General features: G+C 43.1%; 1 protein-coding gene across 2 annotated transcripts in view; it reads left to right on the top strand.

Annotated features, from left to right (window-relative positions):
- agrn (agrin) overlaps positions 1-24679 on the top strand; it is a 258804-nt gene that overhangs the window by 162600 nt on the left and 71525 nt on the right. For both annotated transcript variants that reach the window (XM_067591515.1, XM_067591516.1), the window contains 3 exons: positions 7829-8053; positions 10197-10421; positions 14165-14371. In XM_067591515.1, the coding sequence (XP_067447616.1) occupies positions 7829-8053; positions 10197-10421; positions 14165-14371 (657 nt within the window). The remainder of the gene's footprint in view (positions 1-7828; positions 8054-10196; positions 10422-14164; positions 14372-24679) is intronic.

The following is a 24679-nucleotide window of genomic DNA, read 5'->3' as shown; positions in this document are numbered from 1 at the left end:
TACTGATTTTGGCTGCCGACCACCACTGGCTCTCGCTAATCAGGAGCTAATGAAAGGAAACTTGTGGCATATGCGCCACTTAGCCCACATGAGTCCTTGTATCTCCTCCCAGGGCTAAGATCACAATCTTAGTGCATCGATCCCCCGACGGAAGTTCATTGATGTCAAACGCAGCATCTCTCTGTTTTCATTTTGTTTTCATTTCGTGGGCATAAAGGTGTTTCGTGCCTCGGTTTTATTCAGCTATTATGCAAACTCGCACTGAAGTCATTTCTCTTGTTTGCTGCTCCTGGTAAAGTGTGGTGATGAAATCATTTAATCAGTAAACCATATGTGGTACAAATGTCTGCTGTAACACTAAATCTGATCACTGAGATAAGTCAAGTCAAGCCAAATTGTGGAAATTTGGTTGCAGACAAGTATATAAAAGACATTCATCATAACAAATATAATCACATAATGCAGCAATCGAGACAAGATTACAGGGACAAACAGTACAATGTGAGATAATTTCAAAATGAAGCAAAAAAAAAACAGGCTACTTACTAACTGCCGTGCAAACAAAAGAGACTTCTTGTCCTCTGAAGGAACTTTGTATCTACAGCCTGAAGGTAGCAGGGGCTGATCAGGACAGTCCAGTATGACTTGGGCCTACGAGTCCGCCTGCCCGACTCTCACAAGTTTCTGCTTTCGATGCAGGGCTGCCTGCTGTAAAATTCAGCATTTTAAAACAACATAAATGCGTTATTGATTATGTGTGATCCTGGTCCAAAGAGGTAGATAAACGAGCAGTTAACAGCATCCCTGACTGCACTCCCTGACTTATTTTGGCACCAAGATCTTTGTTGCTTTCAAAAGGCCTCAGCCCTAATCCAAGAGGCACAACTCTCCGTACAAGCACTGACAGTTTTCCGATAGATAATACTGACTTTTTCTCATCGGCCATTAAGGTGACAGGGAGGCTCCAAGGTTAAAGAGACCGTCCATAAGCTAGGTCTGTCTTCGCTCTTGATCTTTCGTTCCTTTTTAACTTGCTTATATGGCTTACAGGTCTGACATAAAGTGAGTTGTGACACTTAAACTGTTTGGATGATTTGACACATGATGTATAACAATCCACAAAGTCCCCTTTTTTTTTTTTTTTCCCCCCCACATACAAAAAATCTTCCAAACTCTGTTATCGATGGCACAGCAGAAGCAGAATACATGATCATCATTTCTGTACAATGAATCAAATGTAAAAGGCGTCGCTCGTAGTGACAAACACAGAGAGATTTATCACTGATGCCTGCGACTCATTTACAGCCTGCAACTTTACAGTTTCGGGTCACTCTCAGCACTTTAATCAAACCTTTTTCCAGCAGCAGCAGCAGCAGCAGCAGCAGGCAGCTGTTTTTTAGCAAAAGAAGCTCAGATAAAATGACTGAATGAATGCTGATGTTGCTCCACGCTTGCTGGAGGTGGAGATTAGACAGCTTCATGAGGTAATAATATGTCAGTGTTGTGTTTACAGCTTGTTCAGATTCCCCAAAGCGGCCAACAATTTTAAAAAATCTATTTTTTGCCGCTTTAACATTTTGTATTTTTTCTATATATATATAATTTTCCATATATTCCAAGTGGACAGACATTGTCACCTGTAGACCACATCATTCCCTTCCCAGGCGCCATGATTCATATTATACATACATACGTTAAACCAATCAGCTGTTCAATATGGAAATATTGTCGACCACTTTTATGGAAGCTGTCTGGATTTAACAAGTGCTTCAGATCCAGAGAGAAAAAAAAAAAAACTCTTCAATCTGACCTCAATCTCACCAGCTGCAGGGTTTCTGTTCCGTAGGTGACCTCTAGTCTCCCTGTAGAGGAGCAACAACTATTCTATTGTTGAGACGATCACACACGGTTCGTGACAAAAATTTTGTGTTTATAAAGCATCTTTTCAGACTACAAGTATAACTGCCCATGACCCGCGTTGGTCCCCTCGAAAGGTAGTTTCTCTAAATATGTATTTTAATATTTGCTCATGTTGAACTGAAGAATTGGAGTGTTTTTTTTTTAGTGAAAATGTTTTCCTTTCAAACACCTCTGTATCTCTGTCTGTGTTTGTCTAACCCAGCAGAATAAACGGGCCCTGTTTAGTCATATCAGCACCCCGACTTGTACTTCACCGCATCTTTCAAGCGTGAGATATCTGCCGCCGGAAAATGACAGTGTGACAACGTTATATAAAAAAAAAAAAACGACCACTTTAGAATGATGAAACCTCACAACATCGCAACATTTTAGTATATTATCATCTGTCATGTATATTTTTCTTTCACATGTATCTTTTTTTTTAAGGTTGGCCAGTATTGTCGTCTTGCAGCAATTAAAGTCCCCCGTTCTTCTCCAGCAGCAGCAGCTTCCCGTTGCCCAATCCTCAGACATTTGAAATCTGTCCAAACGCTGGCCAACACACACTCACACACACACACACACACACACACACCGCTACTTTGCTTTGAGTGTGGCCAGCAGACTGAAGTATGATGAGGGCTTTTCGTGGTTCATTTTCCATTCTCAAGGGTAAAACAGCAAAGCGTGTAAAAGAGAGCAACAGCTGCAGTTCAATGGAGCTCTTTGAAGAACTACATCAAACACAGAGAATCATCTTCCAGCCATTGGCCTCACAGTAGAGAAAGTGAAGGGAGAGTGTGAGTATGTGTGTGTGTATGTGTGTGTGTGTGTGTGGACAGCATGTTGGAGAGATGTGTAGGACTGTTAATCCTTTGGCCCTCCCTCCGTGCCTGCCTCCTGCTCCTCATCACTGGGTTTGAATGTCTGTCTGCACATCCTCATCCATATTTACTTCTCAGTTAATCTTGTTTATTTGCTGATCATTCCCACCCTCACCGCCTTTGTCCTGCTGCCATTCTGACCCTTTCCTCTTATCTCGCTTCTACACCTTTCTCTCTCTCCCTAGTTCTCTACCACCTCTTCATCTACTCTCCATCGTTTTCTCCAGCTTTCAGTTCACTCTCGCTTGACTCTCCCCTTTCTTTATATTAACCATTCATATATTTATTTTCATTTTTGTCTCCGTTCTAATCTTGTTGTGGTCTTCCTGTATTCTTAAGTGATAAACATTCAACATTTTACTCTATAGTGAGTATATTAGTGAGCAGTAAATTGAGATTTCAGACATTTACAACAAAATGACAGAAATAGTAGCGGTTGGATCAGCATTGCTATTTAAAAATAGTAAGAAAATTGACTATGTTGTAGAAAAATACCTTAAAGGAATAGCTCAGCATTTTGGGGAAAAAATGCTTTTGCTTTTATTCTTTTATTTATTCAAAAATATGCCTCACTCTCGGACAGAAAGAAAATAAGTGAAGTTGAATATGAATGTCCAATTGCATATTTCTACACTTTTTGTTTTTTTTTTAAATTCTTGCAGTATTTTCTCGACAACATTTCAACTCGATCCCCTCGTAGCTGTTCGCCCTTCTCTGTCACGTCCTCTATCTCTCTTTTTCACTATCTTTCTCTTTCTCTTCCCCCTCTTCTTCTTCTTCTTCTTCTTCTCCTGCTGGTGATAGGGAGACGGGGTTGGAGGGGGGTTTCTTGATTAGAACACACACTGCCAAGTCCCCCCACATCGCATCATTGCATTTGATTAGCTTAACCCCCTGCCCCCCCCCCCTTATCTTTACCAGCTCAACGGGAAGCACCACACACACACACACACGCGCACACACACACATTCATACATATCACCAACTCACTTGCAGACTTATCTGAGCTTCACGGCTGCCTGTAAACGTGCACTGGCACATACGAGCACACAAAATCTCCACACACACACACACACAAACACACTTCTAGGCTGCTGCTGCTGCTAGCGCCGTGGCGGCAGGGTATCAGGTAAAGCCAGCATGGCGCTGACAGCTCCCTGTCCCTAATGAAGCATTAATAAACTGCAGTGCAAAACAGTGGATCAGAGAGCAGCAGAGCTCCCCACCTGCCTGGCTGTCTGTTGGCTGCCAGGTGGAGAGATGAGAGGAGAGAGGATCACTGTAATCCCCCCCATCCTCCAAAACCCCTCTGCCCCACTTTTCAGAAAGACATCAGCCCCCCCCCCCTTCACCTGCTCTTCAGTATCATGTTGAAACTTTTGTACTTTTCAGTTTTCATGAGTCTGATGTCAAACTAACACTCAATAAATGAGACCTTGCATAATTTAACTACCGCACAGTAGCACCACTAAAACTCAACAGACCTGCACCGAACTACACAGCTGGAAGTGAAAATATCACTTACTACACAGTTTTCAAATATACATATTCAAAAGGTATGTATTAAAAAACATGACGTGTATGTGTATGCACAAAAAACATGTAGGAAAGACACAAAATCATGTCTGTCATCTGCTTCGGTTTAAACATCCTTCAAAGGTTGTTCATTCATTTTGAATCTAGTGAGGTGTCACAGCTTGTGTGACTATATATGGAAGAGTGACTGTAAAAGGTGCATTTACATTAAATATTTATATTCAATGTGGAATAAGCAAACATTTTTAGCTCAATTTTTAACATTTTCAGCTCAAGCGACAGGTCTCAATTTACGTCACGCAGAGTGAACTGATCCGTTCACGTCCACCGCCGTCTTCTTATTGACTTTATCTCCAATCACGCTGCCTTATTTTGGCTTCACACTTTAAGAGTAAGCACTGCTAGTAGTGATCTAACCTCTGCAGTTACAGTACAGACACATGTCTATCAAAAATTGAATTTACCCGACATTAAAGCCCAACTTGCAGAGAAGTTCATATGTTAGTCCTGGACTGTGAAGGTGTGTGTTCATGAATCACCACACATCACATGAATTCACAATTAGGCACACAGGTAGTCCAGTCACAGTATGACCCTGACTGGCAGACAATGCAGGTGCTCTGATTCAAATGAATCAAACCTGCTGAGTGTAGATATTGCGGGAGGTGTGTCCGTTCAAATGCTGCAAGCCTGTGATTAAGAACCGGAGCACTTGTTGCCAATCAAATCCACGTCCAGCTGTGACGGACTGAAAAGTCCAAAGTAGATTTAAAAGTAGCTGGATTTTTAGAAAATGCATGTAACTTTCATGTAAAAAAAATTGAATTTTACTCTCCATAAAAAGTCTAATTGATCATAATTTTAAATATATGAGAGAATAGTGTTTTAATTGGGCCCCAGTGATGCTGTTCTCCTTCCCTCATCATAAACCAGAGATGCCATCTCTCTCTGTTTGTGCTGGAACGCTGTTGCGTCAGTGTCACTTTGTGTCTTTATCTCTCTGTCTATCTGTATCCTTATCTGTCTTTTTTTTTTTTTTTCTCATTATCTTTGCAGTCTAAACCTCGCTGAGCTTTACTCCACTGAGGGAGACTGATCTAATTGGCAGCGAGGATCATTCTAATTTAGTGAAGCCAGCTTTACTGACTTTTTTTTTTTCAGCTCCCCGCTTTTTTTTTTTTTTTTTGCCACCTTTCACATGATAATAATGAGAAAATATAAGCGAGAACTCCCTGAAGTTTGCTGCGGTGAGTGCTTTCTTTCTTGTTTTTTTTTTTTTTTTTTCCTCCACGTGCGCTTGTTACACCGATCACATTCACCCAGGCAATTTGCCTGCTTGTCTGAGTCTGAGAAGAGAGGCTTATCTGCACTAACGCCCCATCGAGGCTGCGCTTCGTATCCAAATCGGCCCCTGTTAGCATTTAAATCAAGAGCCACCGCCTCCCCCTTCCTATTCTACCTAGCTCTTGTGCCCCTTTACTGTCGCCCCCACCCGTCTTTACCTGTCAACACGCCAGCTTCACTCAGAGCAAAGGAAAGCTGCGGGTAGAAAGAGAGAAAGCCTGGGCTATTTTTTAATGAGATCAAGAAGTGCGAGGAGGATGCTGTTTACTGTCACAAAGCAAACAGGGGCCCCTCTCTGCAGACGAGGAGGATCACTGGGATTCTCCCTCATCTTCCTCCTCTTCCTCGCTTGCTGTGACTACCACCTCCACCTTAACAACCACCATTTCGCTGAAACCATAAGCGCTCTGACAAGGTGCTTCTTCTTGTCCTGACACATACCTCCCCCTCTCTTTCCCCTACAGCGGGTGCATCAAAACAGTATGGCTTTGAAGGTTATTTCTACTAGTATATATGACATAACAAGAGCTCAAACTATTTTATAAGTGCAAATTGTGTAGTGAGAGTATCTTGTGTGTAATTGCCGCCGCTGTGATTTAACACGACCTTTTACCTGCTCTGGCAGATACAACAAGGTCGTTACCGCAGCGTTTTCCCACAGGTCATCAGTGTCTCATTGTTCATATGATTAGACACAAATTAGAGGCCAAGTGTCACAATCACTGTCTGGTCCACGTTAGCTGCCATCAACGGCTCACAATGAATTGATGATTTCCGGTAAGGACTCATGACGGCAGTAAGCCTCCGTTAGTTAGAGCTGTAATTTTTGTACTATATTTTGAGTTACTTTTTTTGTTGTCATAAATTAGGTCTAGAGCAGGTTTCAAAGTTTCTTTTGCCATACAGCAAAAATATAAAATGAAAAAAAAAAAAAAAAAAAGTGTTCGTTAACAAGTCTAACGCACCAAACCTCAAAAGGACTTGACAGGAGAGAGCGGAAAAAGAAAGAGGGGGGGGGGGGAGATGTGTCATGAAGATGCAGAAGGCGAAGTGAGGGGATATCCTTTGATCAAGAGCACTCCTTGTAGCACTCCTGTCTCCTTCCACATCCATAATATATCTCTGCACACATTCCAGTCTTTTATTAACAAGGCAGTCGTGCCATTCCATCCTGAAGTAGAGTATCATATTACAAAAAAAGTTAAAAAAAAAGAAGACAAACCTAAAACAAGCTTCTCTTCAAAAAGGTGAGGGAAATGTCTGTGAAAGAAAAAAACTAAACAAAAAGGTGAAGAACTGGAGATTCAATATATGCGTTCCCGCTTTAAATAAAATGCATTGATGTCGGTTGTAACAAAAGAGAGGATAAAATCAGACATGGGTAAATATTTATTCTGAAACTGGCGAGCTTAGGAAATGAGAGGGCTGCCAGCGCTCGGCTCCTCTCTCACGGGAGAGCATGTTTGTCCATGACAGTCATAAATATGTATCGTTGTGTCGAGATGACAGTGATTATAATCTGTTGACCGCCTTTTGTCGAGCATATGAAACCCAAGAAAAGGCCCCATCAGTGGCGAACGCTGGCAAAATTAAAAGTCGCACCCTCTCCTATCATTGGAATGAGTCATTCAGGGACAAGTGGCTCACTGTTTAATTATAGTGGAAACAAAGTCCTCGGGGTGGGTGGGTGGGTGAGTGGGGGGAGGAGGGAGGGGGGGGAATACCTCTTTCCCCCTTTTCCCCCTCCTCTCTCTCTCAGTCTCATTTGTGGAAAGGTAAATATTCAGAGGGGTTGCTCTTCAGCCGTGGCGACGGAAGCATGCCGGAGCATAGCATTAGATGATGTGTTGTGAATGCAAAGCTCCTAATTCAATTCACTCCGCACCGCGAAATGAAACGCAACTTGTTTGTACGAGTAGACAGCTGTGACAGTGCGTCCTTACCCAGGGGTGTCAAGTAGTTCTTCAAGCCCAGAATATCTGCGCCGGGCCTCCAAAAGTGCACCGGCAGAGCCACTTAAATGAGGTGGCCTGTCAGCTACGATGTGCTTCAGCGTACAGTAGCGGTGAGCGTCCCGGAGTGCAGCTGGTTGACACGTGTACACGGTTGTAAGAACCCATCTGCGTTTGACTAAACCTTGTTTTCATGTCTGTCCCTTCCCGCAGCTCTGAAGGACCCCTGCACCGAGGTGACCTGTAGCTACGGCAGCACCTGTGTCCAGTCGTCAGATGGCTTGTCGGCTAAATGCATGTGCCCCCTCGGCTGCGAGGGCACACCGGAGAAGACTGTGTGCGGCAGTGATGGAAAGGACTACCGCAACGAGTGCGAGCTTCATCAGCACGCCTGCAAGAACCAGAAGAACATACGAGTGCAATACCAAGGGCACTGCGGTGAGCTCTCTTCTCATGTTTTCTTCTGATTAATCATTTGTATCATTTATCAATTGAGTGTCTGTAGAGCGTCCCGACAATAGGCCGCCCGAGATTTTCTAGATTAGTTTGATGAGCCCAAAACCCAAAGATATTGAACTTCCATTGATATAATCAAGGACAAAGAAAATTCTCACATTTGAGATGCTGGAACCAGAAAACATTTGGCAAATTGATTGAAAAAGATGCTCCTCTCCTTTTCCTCTCTTCTCTTCTCCTCACTCTGTTTACAACGTCTCGCTTTTGTTGTTGTTTCTCCTTCACGTGTTCCATTTACTTACGGCACGCCTCTGCTAATTCTCATTTTTCATTCAGGTTGCTTTGCTTCACACAGGTACTCCTGCGGTGCGAATTGTTGTTTTCTCTAAGTAGGTCTTCAGAGCTGTCGTTTTTGTCAGGCCCAGCTTTTTTTTTTTGCTTATCCTTGTTATCATCCGGCGATAGTTGTTTACTCCCAAGGCACTCGACTTTGAGGGTTTTTTTTTTTTTTTGTGTTGTTTTTGTTGTGGCAAGCCAGATGGAGGAAAAGGAACAGCAGACACAAACTTCATCTCCTAGCAGCAGGAGCCTCTGGGAGACAGAGCTGGGTGGTGGGCAATGGGAGATGGATGTGCAGGTCTGCCAGCGGAAGGTTGGGCGCATAAATCCAGCCTGAGTCGGCCCAGGGGATCTGAGTTGCCCCGTCCTCCCTGGAGAGGGCCGAGGCTCAGGGGAGCAGTCGGCCTTGATGGTCCTCTAAATCTTCCTTCAGCCATTTCATCTAAAGCCTTGGCTATTTCAAGTTGCTAACCCTAGCCAGACGAATGCAGTTGATTTATCCACACTGCTAGTTTTTGCAGCAAACAGGCCATTCTTTTTTGAAATGACCCTCCTTGCTCAGCTAGGCGAAGGCTTGGATCGTGGAAGGCGTTCTTCTCGGTTAATGGGGGGTAATGGTTTTTCTCTCAGATAATGGTCTAAGTTGGCAGATGAAGCGCTGTGTTATGCAGATACACTGCGTGCATTACGATAAAACCCCCCATTTGCTCGGTCGCTAGTCTCTGCAAGCCTTTGCATGGTGCTGATAGAGAACAATCCGAGGCCTGGCCGCGGTCACTCCGCTTCCCAACCTTCTGTAGCCAAACCGCTCTGTCCCTTTTTATGTTCCTGCATTGTCGCTCTTTGTATTGCTGCCAGAGGTCTTTGGAAACCATTTCCCCTTATTCTCCCTTTGTCATTCTCTTTCTCTTCCTTTCCTTGATGATAGGGTGTTTCATCCTTGGTATGTTTTGAATGACTCGCCGGCAGCTTGGCAGTGATTTAATATGTCACGGTGCTACATAAATCCTTTGTCTTCCCACATGCTGAAAGCGTGGCGAGCAGGATAAAGCCCGGGCTCCTGTTTCAAGGAGTAACAGCCCCCATCCCACACATCCACAAACCAATTCCATTATGATCACGGACTGATACGGCCGAGCGTGCCAGACCGACGCTCCCCTGGAAGGAGGGAGGTGCCAGGGAGCGAATCAAACCGACCGTCTCTTCATCCATTTGCTTGTCTCCCCTTCACATCCAAGGTCCCACTCTGAGCTGCTCTCAGCTGCTGGGCTACTGATAATATCTGTGGAACAGCGGTGATGGAGGATCATGTCTCTTCTCTCCCTCTACCCTTCCTTAGTCCTCTCTTCTCTTCTCTTCCCCTTGAATTTACTAAACTAATATTGTCAAACAAACAGCAGTTAATGCATTCAGCCTATACTGAGGTGATTATTTGATGTGAAAAACATGTGGCAGGTATATTGTTGTTTACCGCAAATTAAAAACTGGCTTACCAAACAGGACGTAAGGACGTTACTTTGGAAAAGAATTGAACAGTTGCCAGTTGTCAGGCAATTAAGCCAGGACACATCATATCCTGTTATATTTTTAATGTGTTTTTCTTCTGCCAAGCTATTGTTGTTCCATCCACAGAGAACCAAATGATGGACGGAAGAGATGTTTTTAAATAAAGCTTTTATGTTCAATCCCCAGGGTCTAATTAACATAAACAGATTTTTAATGTTATTTCCCAAATTAAATTGTGCTACATTCTGTTCAGTTCATATTCATATCCATGTCTCCACAGACCCGTGTAAAGACAGCGAGAACAGTCTCAACACAATGTGCCGGGTCGAGGCCCACACCCGCCAGCCCCTCATCTACAGCCCACCGGAATCATGCCCCCCAAGTCTGGAGCCACTGTGCGCCAGCGACGGCCAAACCTACCGCAGCGAGTGCGCCATGACATCTACAGGCATTCAGAAAGGCATCAAGCTCAGGAAGATCCATGCAGGACCCTGCAGAAGGCAGGGTAAGCTCACACAATAATTTACACTGAGATCTTCCTTTCCTCCTCTTCTTATCCTGTCCAATATTTGTAGAAACCATGGAATTTAAGATTATGTCCAAATGTGGCATTGTGTGCATCATTTTGCTGTTTTTTTCCTTTTTGTCGCCCCCCCCCGCCCTTCATTTAGTCAGCTCCTTGATGATTTCCTCCTGTTCTTTTTGTTTTTTCATGACTTCCTTCCATTGCTGTAGTTGTGACTAGCTTCACTAGCTTCACCTTGATAGCCATTAGCTTGTGGGGCTACTGTTGGCCTTCACAATATGCCACGGCAGCATTAATTCAGCACCCTGCGTCAATGGGCAGCAACAAATAGAAAATGGATTGCCCTCCAAATCATTAAATAGAACATGAAACTCATCAATGTAAGACAATACATCAACAATAAGTCAAGACAAAACTAGGTTATAAGCCAAGTAGACCTGTGAGCACAGCGGCAACATGAGAATATCGGTCTTTTCAATTAAAAACCGGTAAGAATATAATATAAGTATAATAAAGTATAAATAGAGCATATAGTCTTACCCTCAGCAGTGCTTTCTTCTGGTCTTCTTCGACCACAAACTCCTTGATTGTGTCTTTTTACGGCTCGAAGAATGTCATGCAGTCACACAGTCTACTTTTAACAAAGTAAAGTTTAGAGAAAGATCGCTCTCAGCTTGCGTTGGTGACTGGAATGGTAAGGAAAGAGCTGTGTCCGTAACACAGTCTGCAATTTTTAAGCTTTTGAGTTTGAGCAGTTCAACTGCCGATGTATTCACCTCATTGCACTAAAAAACTCCCAATATTGAATCGTTTCTGCCACAAAGCCCTCCTCCAAGTCCATGTGACATTTTTTTGTCCTTTTCGTTGTCTTTACTTTGACAAGAAAACTTTTGACGCTGCTTGGTGACGTGCTGCCATGTTCAAACCAACGTAATGACATGTTTTTATAAAGAGTGTTGAAACACAGCGAGATGATTTACTCCTCATCATGTCTGCCACCTCACAGGTAGCTTACCAGTAGTCTCCTACATCGTGTTTACTGTGGGTTTTTTTTTTTTGTTTGTTTTGTTTTGTTTTGTTCTAAGCTCATGTCTTGTGAGGCCCCTGAGACCTGGGGCCTTGAGCTCGGGGCTTAAGCCTCAGTAAGCCTGTGCATTAAGGCACCATTGCAGTAAGTTTCACACCCCAATAGTGTCCCAGATTTGAGGGTTTTTAGCTTTTAGTTCCCACTGTTTTGCCCACAGGACACTATCACTATATGTAACTTTCACAACAGACTGCAGGCTCTATGGAAAGTTACATAAATATGAAAGTGTGAAAAATGAAAATATACAGTACTGTATATATGGATAGATTTCACCCTCATCTTTTTAGTCATTGTGGTAATTTTCAAAAATACGTAAAAATAATGCTGACACAATGCATGAGTCATGAAACATCTGCATTACATTGTCATACAGGCAAGCATTCACACATGTCACATGATTTGAACAGGTGCAGGCGAACTAGCATTAAAATCTATATTCCACTCCATGGCACAGAGATAAATGACTCTAAGGTCTCGGGTCTGTACTGTATCCATGCAAGCAGTAGCCTTCTGCAGCCTGATAAGAGCCTCCAGGGCTGTTATCTGTGCTATTAGAACAGGGGGTTTAAGCCTTAGTCAACAAAGAGCTGTCAGCTTTTACTGTACGTCTGATAGCCATCAGAAAAAAATCCAATTTTCCCACTGTGTCATCGGCAGGGCCTAGCAAAGACACGGCTGTGTAGGTTTACGGCAGTGATGTGGGGAGACCCCCGCCCATGTACTGAGAACCCCAACAACACCAAAGATAAGAATAGATCACTGTTGGACGCCCTTTTGTACAGTCAACAATAGAGGCTGATACACACATTTGTTTTTACACACCCTGGTTATCCCGTCCGCTCTGCTTGACGGGCTGATGGAGTAGTGTTAGGGCTTAAAATTGCACAAATCTCGATCTAAGTAGCACTGTGAGTTTGTGTTTGCGTGTCAGTCTGTGTGCGGACACGAGCGTGCGTGCAAGTGAAGGAACTAGGGTCCCCGTTTTATCTGCTATGCCTTTTCAAATGAAAGAATAATTCAATTTGAAACAGAGATCCATGAAATCATATCCCAAAGCAAATTACAAATTGGTAACTAATGAAAATGGCCATTTCGACTTGTAACCATGACATTGCACATCCTTGTAGCCCTCTCACTCAGATACAGCAGCAATGTAATTAAGTGTGGCATGACAGGCTTTTAAAGAAAGGAGAAGAAGGAATTGAATTGCTGTACAAATTTGATCCACTGATCAGGAATGAAATAAATTCGAAGCCTAGTGAGCGCCTCCAGAACAGAAGCCTGCTTCAAATTGGATTTTCTCACTTCAATGGCAAATTTGCCATTTCACATTACCAGTATTTCTTTCTTTTTTCTTAATTTCCGCAGTAGATTTCTGCTTAGTGAGTCAAAATGTAATGAATATAATAGTTTAGACTTTAATTTGACCCCAAAATGAAATTCTCGAGTTAGAGTTCCCCAATTTTATTAAAGTTATTCAGAAACTTGAATGCATTAACAATCTCAATATTATTAAGTGTCACTTCATACAATAAGTTGCAAGGTTTTTTTTTTCTCCTCCTGTGGTTCGAGTTGAAATAAAAGCAATAAAAGTGAGGGGAACTTTGGGGAAAAGCCTTTTCTTAACTGACAGAAATACAGTAATATTCACTTGAATCAAAACTAAAGCTACTGTATTTTGATTAAATCTAGTTACTCACAGGCTGCTCTCACTTATTCACAATCCAATCTCTGGTGTGGTTGGAGCAGTCGGTTCTGTCATGATGGTAAATTACTCTCTCGGTTTTAGAAAATACACTTGAAGTTCATTTCCACAAAATATTAACAGTTTTTTTTTCACCTAATGTGCTTTGAACTAAAAGACCACGGGAATACCGAACACTTAAAATAAACTGAAACTTACAAACACCCTCTAAAAAGTTTTGTTTCCCGTCGGCTGACTTGTTTCATTTATCAGACCTTACACTCGTTATTTATACCGTTTGACTAAAATTAAATTCCTTTGTGATTTTATTATCTATAATTGTGAACAGGCTAATCCATTCTTCTTGGAATGACTAATTATTGTATTAATACTCAATTAACTGACATATCTTCATTTCTGATGTGTGGTTAAAACAGTTTCTATGTGTTTCTGCAGAAGGCTAAACCTCTGCTGCTGAAAGATAAGCTTTTACACGCGCTACCAGTGACATCAATTCACCTTAACATGTAATTACTGTTTGGATGGAAACTGATTTATTTCTCTGCGGTTGGAGCAGCGGTGTCACACAGCAGGAAGAACAATCAGTTTAACACTTTTCTAGCTTGAAATGCTATTTTTTTTATGCTTGCTGAGTACTTCTGTTGTCCTTTCCTCTGTGGCGATCAGTCTCACATACTGTCACAAAATTGGCAGCAGGACTCGGCCTTATCAGTGTACATACAGATGGGTGACAAATTAAAGGAAAAACCTGAATAAATGAGTAGAAGCACATAACAAAATGCAGATGCTTCCGTACAAGGGATCACTTGTTCAATTGTACATTTGGGAGGCAGCTGTTTAATTGACACATGACGCTGAATAGAAATACACAAGTATAGACTATACATAGATGCTGGATTCATTTGTTTTCTACCCCTCTCCTTCTTCCAGAGGAGTGTAAGGAGGAGTGTCTCTTCAACGCCGTGTGTCTGGTGGAGCAGCTGACCGCCCGCTGCTCCTGCGATCCCATCGAGTGCGACGGGACTTACAAGCCCGTTTGCGGCAAGGACGGCCACACCTACACCAACGACTGTGTGAGACGCAAGGCGGAGTGTCTGGGCAGGACCCTCATCCCCATCAAGCACCAAGGGCCTTGTGGTGAGTGGAGCTGGAGGATTGGGAAAGAGGGGTTGACAGCTCCCATGGGGCCTCATAAGAACTAATCTTTTTTTCTCTTATTCTTCTGTGTCTTCCTCTGCTTATATTCAATGTGTTGTCCCTGTCTTTATCTTCCAGGCTTACTGTGTGTATGTCTGTACTTTAGACTTTACTGAAAAGTGTCTGAAATGGCTCAGTGATGCTCTCTGAAGGGGGGGAGGGGTAAAAAGGCAGGACTTGTATGCCTTCCTTATAAAAACCCGTGCCTTCACTTCTCCACCCGTTCACCTCCCATCCATCTCCTCATCCCTGTCACGCTTCATCCCTCCATCTCAAAACACACACACACACCCAAAAATGAAACACCACCTTCATGTTTCATTCATCCGCTCTCTGTCTTCTACTCCTTCACTAGTGCCAGTCTTCCACTTCGGTGGCTTTTTGTCATTTTCTTCTTCTCTGTCTTTGTCTTTTTGTCTTGTATGTTGCTTTTCTTGTATAAAAAAAAAGCTATTCTTTCTTGTTTCAGTGCGTCAGTCAGTCTGTCTGTCTGTCTTTGTCCATGTGGCCGTCTTCCTGGCTGTCTGGCCGCAGGTGGAAAGTAGGGTCACCCAGTGGGCGACCTCATCAGGCGGACTCTGAGGGGTGAAGCCCTTGCCCTCATTCCGAGTGGACCTAACAGGAGGGGTCTCGTACTGCTGTCTTTTTCCTCTCACTCCTTCTGTCTTTGTGTGTCTCTTTGTGTCATTATTGTCCTTCTGTTCTCCCTCCTGCAAAGATGTGATCCGTGAGGTTGGAGAAATCTTCCTCTCTCTCCCTGCTCTCTGTGTTTTATACCCTGTCTAACTAAAAAGAAAAAAGCTCCTTCTGTTCCTACCTGCCTAACTACTGCTCACCTCTGACTCCTTCCTCTCTGCATGCTGTAGTGCACGCCAGCTCCTAACCTCATGGCCTCCTGAACAGTCCCTCTCCCCATCATCAGGACTATCTCATAAAAGCTTGCAACTGCCCGATGAAAGCAAAAACCTCCGTTCCCTACCATTTGTGAGCATAAAAGCTGCACCGGGGTTGGAGTTCGACTGCATTTCGTTGAATCCTTTTGAGTCCCTTATATTAAATCCATTTAGGTCTACCTCTCAGCAGCTGAAAGTAACTTAAGCAAAAAGTACTCGACTAAAACTCTAAAATTCAGCTGAACCACATTTATCGGCTGAGAAGGTAGAAAGACTTCAGTTTTGGTGGTGGCCCATTAGTGCTCACAACGTGTGGCTACAACCTGAAAATGAGATTAATAGCCGTAGATATTAAATATTGATTAAAGTTACTACAAGGAACTTTCATGGTGTGTTGATTTTAGCGGCCCCTGTGGACAAAAGTGGTAGTGTTTCCCGGGATGAAGACTACGTTTGCCATGAGCACCACTGGAATCCATTTAGAATAACTATATAGAAATAGAAAATCTTCTCACTGATGGTCTCGTTTGCTCATATAGGTCATATAGAGGCATCATGAGACTGTTTCATAACCAGTTAAAAGTTCCTTGTAGTAACTTTAAATATGTATCTGACATGTTGAAATAACAGGTGTAGTCGACTTACTTTCGTACACCTTATTTTTCACCAGCAACCTTCTCCAAATTCTGAAAGTCTTGATTCAGAAGCAGTAAGTTAATCAAATCACTGGTATCACATGCATTTAAGTTTAATCTTTAAGATCCCGACTCTTAAAATTGACCTGATCAATGAGATATTCTCAGCCAGACTTCAGCATCGTATAGACATCAGCTAGTGGAGAGCATATGGAATCCATAGACAACAGCCAAGAATTGTTTTTGGAGTTTGGGGAGAAGTTACTGATGTCAGTAATATAAATTAGCTACAGCTGACATCATCTGCAGCTGGCAATGTTTGCCCTTTTAACCAGCACAAAACAAAACAGTCTACATCATAAAATATATGTCTAATACCAACATCCAGTGGCAATGAAAGACATAGTGCGTCTGTTATGTAGTGAGGCAGAAAGTAAAGGGTAGAGCTCAGGTCATCTAATATATCAGATTCAATAAGAGATTTGTTAGCCTCTGAGCTTAGTGAATCAGCGTATTATATTAACCTGAGGCCGAATACAAAATGGAAACGACTATTGAAAACAAATCTGTACACATTTCAGATGGTTCAATTTGAGAGAAATTATAAAATGGGAAAACTATTCAGAAACTCAGAATTTCCTTTTTTTTTGTGCATCTTCACAAGTACACATTGAAATAACTTGTTGTTTCCTGTCAAAAATACATGTTTTTACAGATAGATAAATAAGTGAAACCCTCACATTTTTTACAGATCTGTGCTTAAACACATCTTTCACTTATTTGTACTTCCTTTAGTGAAAAAGTGTATTATATTTCCTACATGTGTATTTTCAGGCATAACATTTACAGTTTATTTGGCCAAATGCTTCTCTGATAATTTGAGGAAATATGAATACCAGGTATTGTGTCTTACTGATTTGGAAGCATTTTTACCCATTCCCATCTTACCCCGATTACCCAGCATGCATTAAAACGCCACTGCAAACGCCGCTCGGTGTCACATTACCTCAATCGGGAAATCTACACGGCAGATACGTTGTGTAAAATTGTCCAGAGTCGCACTCCACATTACAGTTATTGGTGTAACGGAGGCCGATAAAACAAGCGAGATCTGCCCGTCCTCCAGGCGTCGGGGTGGAGCTGAATACCAAAGTTATCTCCAGTTGTCAGCGTCAGGAGACACCAGCGCTCATTAGCATTATTCAGCCGTCTGAGCTGTGCATAAATTAAGTAGTGGAAATGGCAGTGCGAGCGCTTATGTGTTTTGCTGTGTTTCATTATTTCTGGCAAATGGTGTCTGAGTCCTGCCCCCTCCCCTGTTTGTTTAGTTATTTTACTTTCTGTCTCTCTCTTCATCCTTCCTCCCCTCCCCTGCGCAGCCAAGCCGTCAGCGACTGGTAGTATGTTTCTTTAATGCATTTTTATTGACATTTGCATATTTTTTTCAAAACAGAGCAGCACAAACGCCAACCCCCTGATTCGGTTTTAATTAAACATCAAAAGAGGCAAGCGTAGGTGCCCACTGAGACTGTTGGTTTAGTCAGACAGATGATACAGTACGCACACAAGGACTGTGTGTGTGTGTGTGTGCGTCATTCTTTCTTTCTTTCTTTTTCTTTCTTTCTTTCTTTCTTTCTTACTTCTTTCCTTCCTTCCTGTCTTCCCTTCTCTGTCCCTCATGTCCTTTCGATGTTTTTTACTGCCAGTTTGTTTGTAGAACTGAGTCTAGATTAGATAGTGGGTCCCTCTCTGTGATAAAAGACTGTGGAGATTCACAACTCTGACAAACACCGGGAAGGATACGTGCACAGTCTCGTCTGCGCGCGTGTGTTTCCGTCTTCTGAAAAGACTGACTTGTCGATCAGTAGCGCTAACTGATCACGCGGCAGACGCATAAACTGTGTTCAGTGTGAGACACACGCATCCATTGTGCTCCGTCGTGCTTGTGCTATGACAGTGACTGGCGGTGTCAAAAGACGCTTTCACAATGACCTCTGTGTCATCCTGGTACACAAACACACACACACACACACACACACGCACCACCTTGAGACTTCAGACAAAGTTTCATTTGTCTGAGAAGGAAGAGTTTGATATATTAAATTATCATTATTTGATAAATAATGATCTCGTTTCTCGTTTCATTGGCTGAGTGGTGCGTGGGGCGGGGTGATCGATCGTCCTGCCAGCTGTCAAACGGATGAAATTCTCCAGATCTGACACCGTCATAAATCTCCTTTCATGCGGGTGACAGCACCTAACGTTGCCCCTCCCCTGTCGGTTCTCGCCCCCACAAAGAATCATCATGCAAAGGACCCACACGTGTCCATAATGTCCTGACCGCCGTCCTCCACAGGGAACAATCTGATTGATATCGAAAGCTCTTCAATTTCGAGACGCAGACAACGAGATGCTGTTTAGCTGATTAACTTACGTCCGGTCAGAGTCACAAATCTTCAAAATGCCAGAGAACGCTCGGGAACACGTGAGCCTGTGAAGGATTTGCCGGAAGTGAATCAGAACGGGCTGCTGGGAAAGAGGGTGAATAGGTCTGCAGCCTTGGATCTGAGATAGAATATAAAAGCACTGTGACACTGGAAGAAGAAAAGATGTCATCACCAGATAAACAGATGAGATGACAAAGCAGCTCACGCAGCAGCAACAGTTAAAAGAGATCACAAGTTGTTTTTTTGGTTTTTTTTTACTCAGGACTTTTCGTCATGCTTGACATCATTTGATCGATTTTGTTGGAATTCTCATCACCTTCACTATAGAGCTTTTACCAGTACACACACACACAAAAATTGATTAAAACATTTCAGCCTCACACTACAATAGAACCTGCCATCATCCACTGTCTGATTAAAAAGCGAGAAATATCTGCTACAGTTAATTTATAATTGATTGTAAATCCATACAGATGGTTTCGATTAGTCATTTCACAGCGTGGAACACGTACGGAATATTTTTCAGGCTGAAGCAATGAAATCCTGTTTTTTTCTCTTTCCCATGTGATGTCAGCTCAGCGGGGTACCAGCACCAAGTAAATAAGGAAGTGTGTGTGTAATGTGGGCTGTTGTAGCAGAGATGTTGTGATAATTCAGCTATATTTAGAGGAACAAGCACAGGCTCCCAAATATTTTATTCTCTCTTTTATTTTTCAGTTTTTTTTCAGTACGACAAGTCACCAAGGGCAACCATGAGTTCAAAGTTCAACTCAAATTTTGACCGTTATGCAAAAGGAAGTCAGTCTTGGATGGCTTTATAGCAGCTTATCAACAGAATTGTGATACTTCAAACTGTTAAGCCGCGACATGCTGAATTCATGAATTTGGCAGGAAAGGCACAGAAAGTGGGCCACATCTCTGCAGTGCTTTTCACCAATAATGATCAAAATTGTTTAGTGGGTCCTCAGCTCCTCATTGTACCTGTGTGTAATGTACTCTGCTTAATGTGCTTTTCCTTGGCCCCTGGATTTACCGCCTGCGGCTTTATGGAAAGATATTTGGAGCTGCAGCGTTGAGTGTTACTGTGTTGAAAAGACATGCGTTGTTCCTGCCGTGCGTGTGTGTGTGTATAATGGACAGTAAGCTGAAGCGACAGAAAGCTCTATAGTGAAGTAAAAAAGTATGAAATGAATTAGTAATTGTTGGGAGGTTTTCACCTGGACTTCCACTGAAGGGAAAACGAGATTTTTTTTCAAAATAACTTGAAAATAAAGAATTTTCAAAAAAGAAAATCAATGAATTCAATTTCAGAAAGTCCGACGGTGTATAAAACAAATTACTTTTACGATAAAAATGTTTTCAGTGTTGGCCCAAGTTGTATCACATCTTACTTCCTGCCCAGTGGGTTTTTTTTTCAAGCAGCTGCTGCTATTTTAGTGCACATTCAGTAGTACTTTGATTCAATGGAAGAGACTACAGGAGTGTGAAGTGGCTCACCACAACTCCCTGGAGCCTGTTGACGTACTGCCCTCACGGCTGGTGTTAGTGGAATAGGAAGTGGAAAGGAGTTTCTAAATTGGTAGTTAGGCTATTCATAAAATAGAAATGCAAGCAGGAGTGTGACTTTTGCGAGTGTAGAGGAAGATAAATCTGTAAAATCACTAAAACAGACAGTCTGAGAAGAACACGCTGGCAGACAAACTAGAAGTGAACAAATGAAAGAGCTACTTTTGCGGACACAAATTCTTTATTCACGGCTCTTTTGTCATTTCGTGTGTACACAGCTGAGAGTGTGTGTGTGTGTGTGTGTGTGCGCGCGCGTGCGTGTGTGAGTGCCTGATTGCAAGTGCAGAAAATCTCAAGCGAGTTGCTTGAAATGTGTTGCTCGTCGCCTCCGGAGGTTAACACAAAATCACTCAGCGGTAGACGCATTGTCATTGACAAAGAGCTCTGCAAAGCAGGAAAGGAAAATCAGTCACCTTAGGTGTCAAGACTCTGTGCCGAATATTTTATCATTTGCATGTTTATTTGATGAGCATCTCCGCCTGCGTGCCGACGCACAGCCGCGGTGATTGGACTCACAAACAGTCGTGGAGCTTGAGTATGTAAGTCAGCCTAAGATCACCGGTGCTGTTTTTCCTAATCAAGTTAATTAGAGGAAGTGCCGTGGGAGCCAGATTGACAGCAGCCAGGGACCGCCAGTCCACTTACTGTGGCCCACAGGCTGTCATTGTGCAGAAATTGCAGAGAAATGTGGGTCAACAAGGTGTCAGAAGTGACTCGAGGCACTGTAGGTGTTACGCACCGTCGAGCTCTAATCAATCACGCAGTTCTTCCAATTTTCTGTTTTCCATTTGATGTGTTTCCTCTGAGCCCTTCCCGATAGGAGATACAACAAATATTGAGCTTGTCGTTCTACGCTCTTTTCTTTTACATACATCATTCTTTGATAAATCTTCAAAATCACTTTGGAACTTCTAGAGGCACACGCATCCTGATGATTAAATCACTCGTTTGGAAGAGTGTTTAGATATCATCTCACCTCTGATAGACACGTCACAAGATCAGGGATCTCAGCTTGTCTCACTTCTTTCCCAACGCTGTTTTCGCTTGTCTCCATTTTGAAGAGCAGCACGTTCTTAGTTGTAAATGCACAAAGAGGCTTCGACTCACCTCCTGTCTGTGATAAGTATTCAGTGGTAGACAGACACAGCCTGCGGGTATGCCTTTTGCTGTATGCTAATATAGCGTTTTCTCTCCACCTCCCTTTCCCTTGACTAATATGATACATAAATGTTTTTAATACGAGGGGGGGCAGAGGGAGTCGGATCAAAGCGCTGCAGGTGAAGGAACCCAAAAGGCGGGGCTTGCTGTAGATTGGCTTCGCCCCATTGGAGTCCTGTGTTGTAATGGGGTGCAGTTATTGGTAATTCTCTTTGCCAGTTGGCTACTGCAAGCATCACCTGGATTACACTGATTCACTGCCCTGCATAATATAGGGAACGATTTGGAATTGCACACGGACACGAGGGGGAAAGTCCAATTAACATATGTATGAGCTAAGCGGAGATGGGAGGAAGCTCTCGCCAAAATAATCTCCCAGCATTTTACTGACATGTTACAGGGGGGGGGGGGTTAACAGTGTACGACTGCTCACTACAGCAACCACACAAACACAGCCAGCGTTCTGCCAGAGCTTGCTGTGCCATCACACCGACCTAACGAGGGGTTGTTAAGCTTTAGAACTTACACTGTGGCGTCCTCGCCACTTTACCCGTCACATAACACCACTAAGTGGGCAGTAATGATACTTCAGGCAGACAAGGAAGCAGATATCAGGACATCAGAAGAATGTGTTCTCTCAATATTCGATGTGGACGGCCAGTGCCTCTGCCGGAGCAAGTTGATGTAGCGCGGCCTAACCTGAAGTAATCCCCTCCGAGTCCTAAAGCGGTTGGCTGTGCCATTAAAATACCACACTAATTAAAACAGAAAAGTTACATGGTGGCTGGCAGGAGAGGATACAGACTGAGGTGACACCCAGAATGTAAAGTCCTGTCAACCGGCGTGGTGGTACAGAAACAGAGCTGAGTCCACACTAGCAGAGCAGAATCCTTGATTAGAAAGAATTATTCATGTTTTTTTTTTGTTTTTTTTTTCAGTTTCCCCTGACTTTTCCCTTCTGTCACAGCAGACCAGTCACTGCACCTGCTCAGACACTAAAACAATGATTTGGCTACTCAGCTTATGTGTTTGGCACTGCAGATGTTCCCATTCAACTGTCAAGCTAATTTCCACATATAAATAGCTTGGTTTAAACCCAGCAACTTTGGTTTATTCTGGACCTGGCTGACAGAAACACTGATACATGCATGAAGAGATGGATTTAAGTGCTTGGGAGAAAACCAGGGAGAGAAAGAGGAAGCTGGAACTTGTGAACACCATCCCACAAGCCTTAGTTGTGACCGGCTGCCATTTCAAAGCTTCTGCCTGCATCCAAGAGAGAGAGAGAGAGAGAGAAAAAGACAGCTTCAGTTTTTAACTGTGCCATAAGATTTTTACACTTGGGGAATTTTGTCTTCCTTTTTTCTTTTACACCCTCTCCAGTTAATAAATCAGGCGGAAATTTTGCCCCCCAGAGGTAGAGGATGATAAAAAATTAGTTTTGGAGGGGAGTTCTTTCATCTTTTTTTATGTGTGTGAAACAAAGAGAATGGGAGACAAAAGGCGTTATCGGAGGCTGCAGTTGGGCTTTAGGAGCCCGTCCTTGGGAAGTGGGCTGGTGAACTTTTATGGAGGCCAAGGTTGTACAGTTAAGCTCGGATCACAAGCTTACGACCATTACACACACTGGCACACACAGACGAGGTGTTGAAAGGAGATCACGGGGAATCAATTGTTTTTGAAGCTGTACCAAATTCAGCATGGCTTGAATAGCTTACATATTTATGGGATACCTTCCAGCTCTTTGAATCAGCAGCATGGCATTAAAACAGAAAAATAAGTATCTGTATTCCACCTTCTCCGGGAAGATTTGTTTAATTACAGCCGCAACTTAGTCGGAAAAACAGTAGGAGATAATGAACGCTCTATTCTAGCCCTCTTCACTTTTAGCTGTTTTAATTTCCATACCTTAGTTTCTATCATAATTTGGAAAGATGGTACACAGGATTGATTTTAGGATGTTGAGGTGACATTGATCCTTACCTCACATACCCCTCCCATCACCCTAATCAGAGCGAAACAAGCTAATTGCCTCTGTCTGTTCTGTGCTATCAGTTGATCATTTACCCCAGCATTAGCGAGTAGAGGCACTGCTAAATGTTTCTGAGCTGATAAACGAATCATACATCTCCAGCGCATGCTAAGTCGCCCCCCCGTGATGCCATCTAATCCCATAATGGTCACGATAATGACAGAGCCATGGGTGGCGTCATTACAAGGGGCAGTTTCCATGACAGCAACACCCCCCCCCCTCCCCCCGCCGCCCCCTAACAACAACTAAAGCAAGAGGTAGAGTGCACAAGAGAAGGAAGAAGTTTTGTTTTGACTTGACTGTGTGTAAAATGCACCTCTTTCCATTTTCACCAGCGCTTCTCATCAAAAAAATAAATTTTGATGCCTCCGTCTGCTTTTTTCCTGTAATCTGCAGACACACCACATTTAGCTGAGTGATCCATCCCTCATGCGTGAAGCTTTCCAAATGAAAATCACTGTGGAGCTGGGCTATCGTTTCCTGCTTACTCTTGATACCGGAGTGAACACCCTCCTAGTTCAAGGCATCTACGTTCAACCATCAAACCAAGCCCTCAACACACACACACACACACACACACACACACTCCATACACTCCGCCATGTAATATTTTCATTGACACATAAAGCTATTAGGAAGTGGTTGAATCAGGGTGGCAGGCTATGATCAAAGGATTGTTCCTACTGTTTTTCCGGTTTCCTCTCTCTCCCGATCAAGTCAGGTTATATCAGCCCAACCTACACCCATCTGCCACTACCGAGAATCACAGGTGCAAAATCCAGCCCTCATTTTAATGAAGTCATGCTGGAGCTAGTGCGTTAGAGGGAGAGACTGAAGCAGACACCTCTCTGTGATGTTCACATTTCATATCTGCTTCTGCCCAGGAGCTTGCCTTTTTTGAATTATTAAGCAGAGAGCTCTTTCTTCTCTTTGCCTGTGTCTTTTTTTTTTTTCTATCTCTTTCTCCGTTCTCTACATTTTCTCTCTCTCTCTCTCTCTCTCTCGTCCTGGTGCTTTTTCCTTTTCTCACTCCTCCATGTCAGTTTAACCAGCTTTGGCTGAAGCGGTGGCTCTCACTGAGATGCAAATGGCAGCCTTTGAAGGTACACGTTGCGAAGGTCAATTAATCCAGGCATTTTCTTGCCTGGAAAAAAAAAAGTCTGTGCAACCATTGTTCGTAGGCTGTTTCATCTCTATTGTGCCACAGGGCCGTGTTTTTATCCGCTGTCCTCTTGCCACCGGATTCAGACTCTTCAAAGATTCAGGATACATCAGGCACAAAGGCAAGGAAATGACATAGTAAGCTGAGGAAGCAGAGTTGTCACAGGAATAGGGCTGTATTGCATATTCCTTCATATCTCTTTTGCTCCCACAACCCTTCCTAACGCAAAACCTGCAGTCCTCCATGTAGCTATACTCTAACTTACCTCCCTGTCACCTATGCCCTTTCCAGCCCCAGACCTTTCTCCAACCTCTACTTTATATTCTTCCCACTTCTCATCGATCCTGTTCAGTAT

The sequence above is a fragment of the Thunnus thynnus genome, chromosome 6 (genome assembly GCF_963924715.1).
Source record: "Thunnus thynnus chromosome 6, fThuThy2.1, whole genome shotgun sequence".
In the NCBI taxonomy this organism is placed as follows: Eukaryota; Metazoa; Chordata; class Actinopteri; order Scombriformes; family Scombridae; genus Thunnus; species Thunnus thynnus.
Note: the sequence above shows the minus strand (reverse complement) of the source record. Positions and strands in the feature narration are given on the sequence as shown.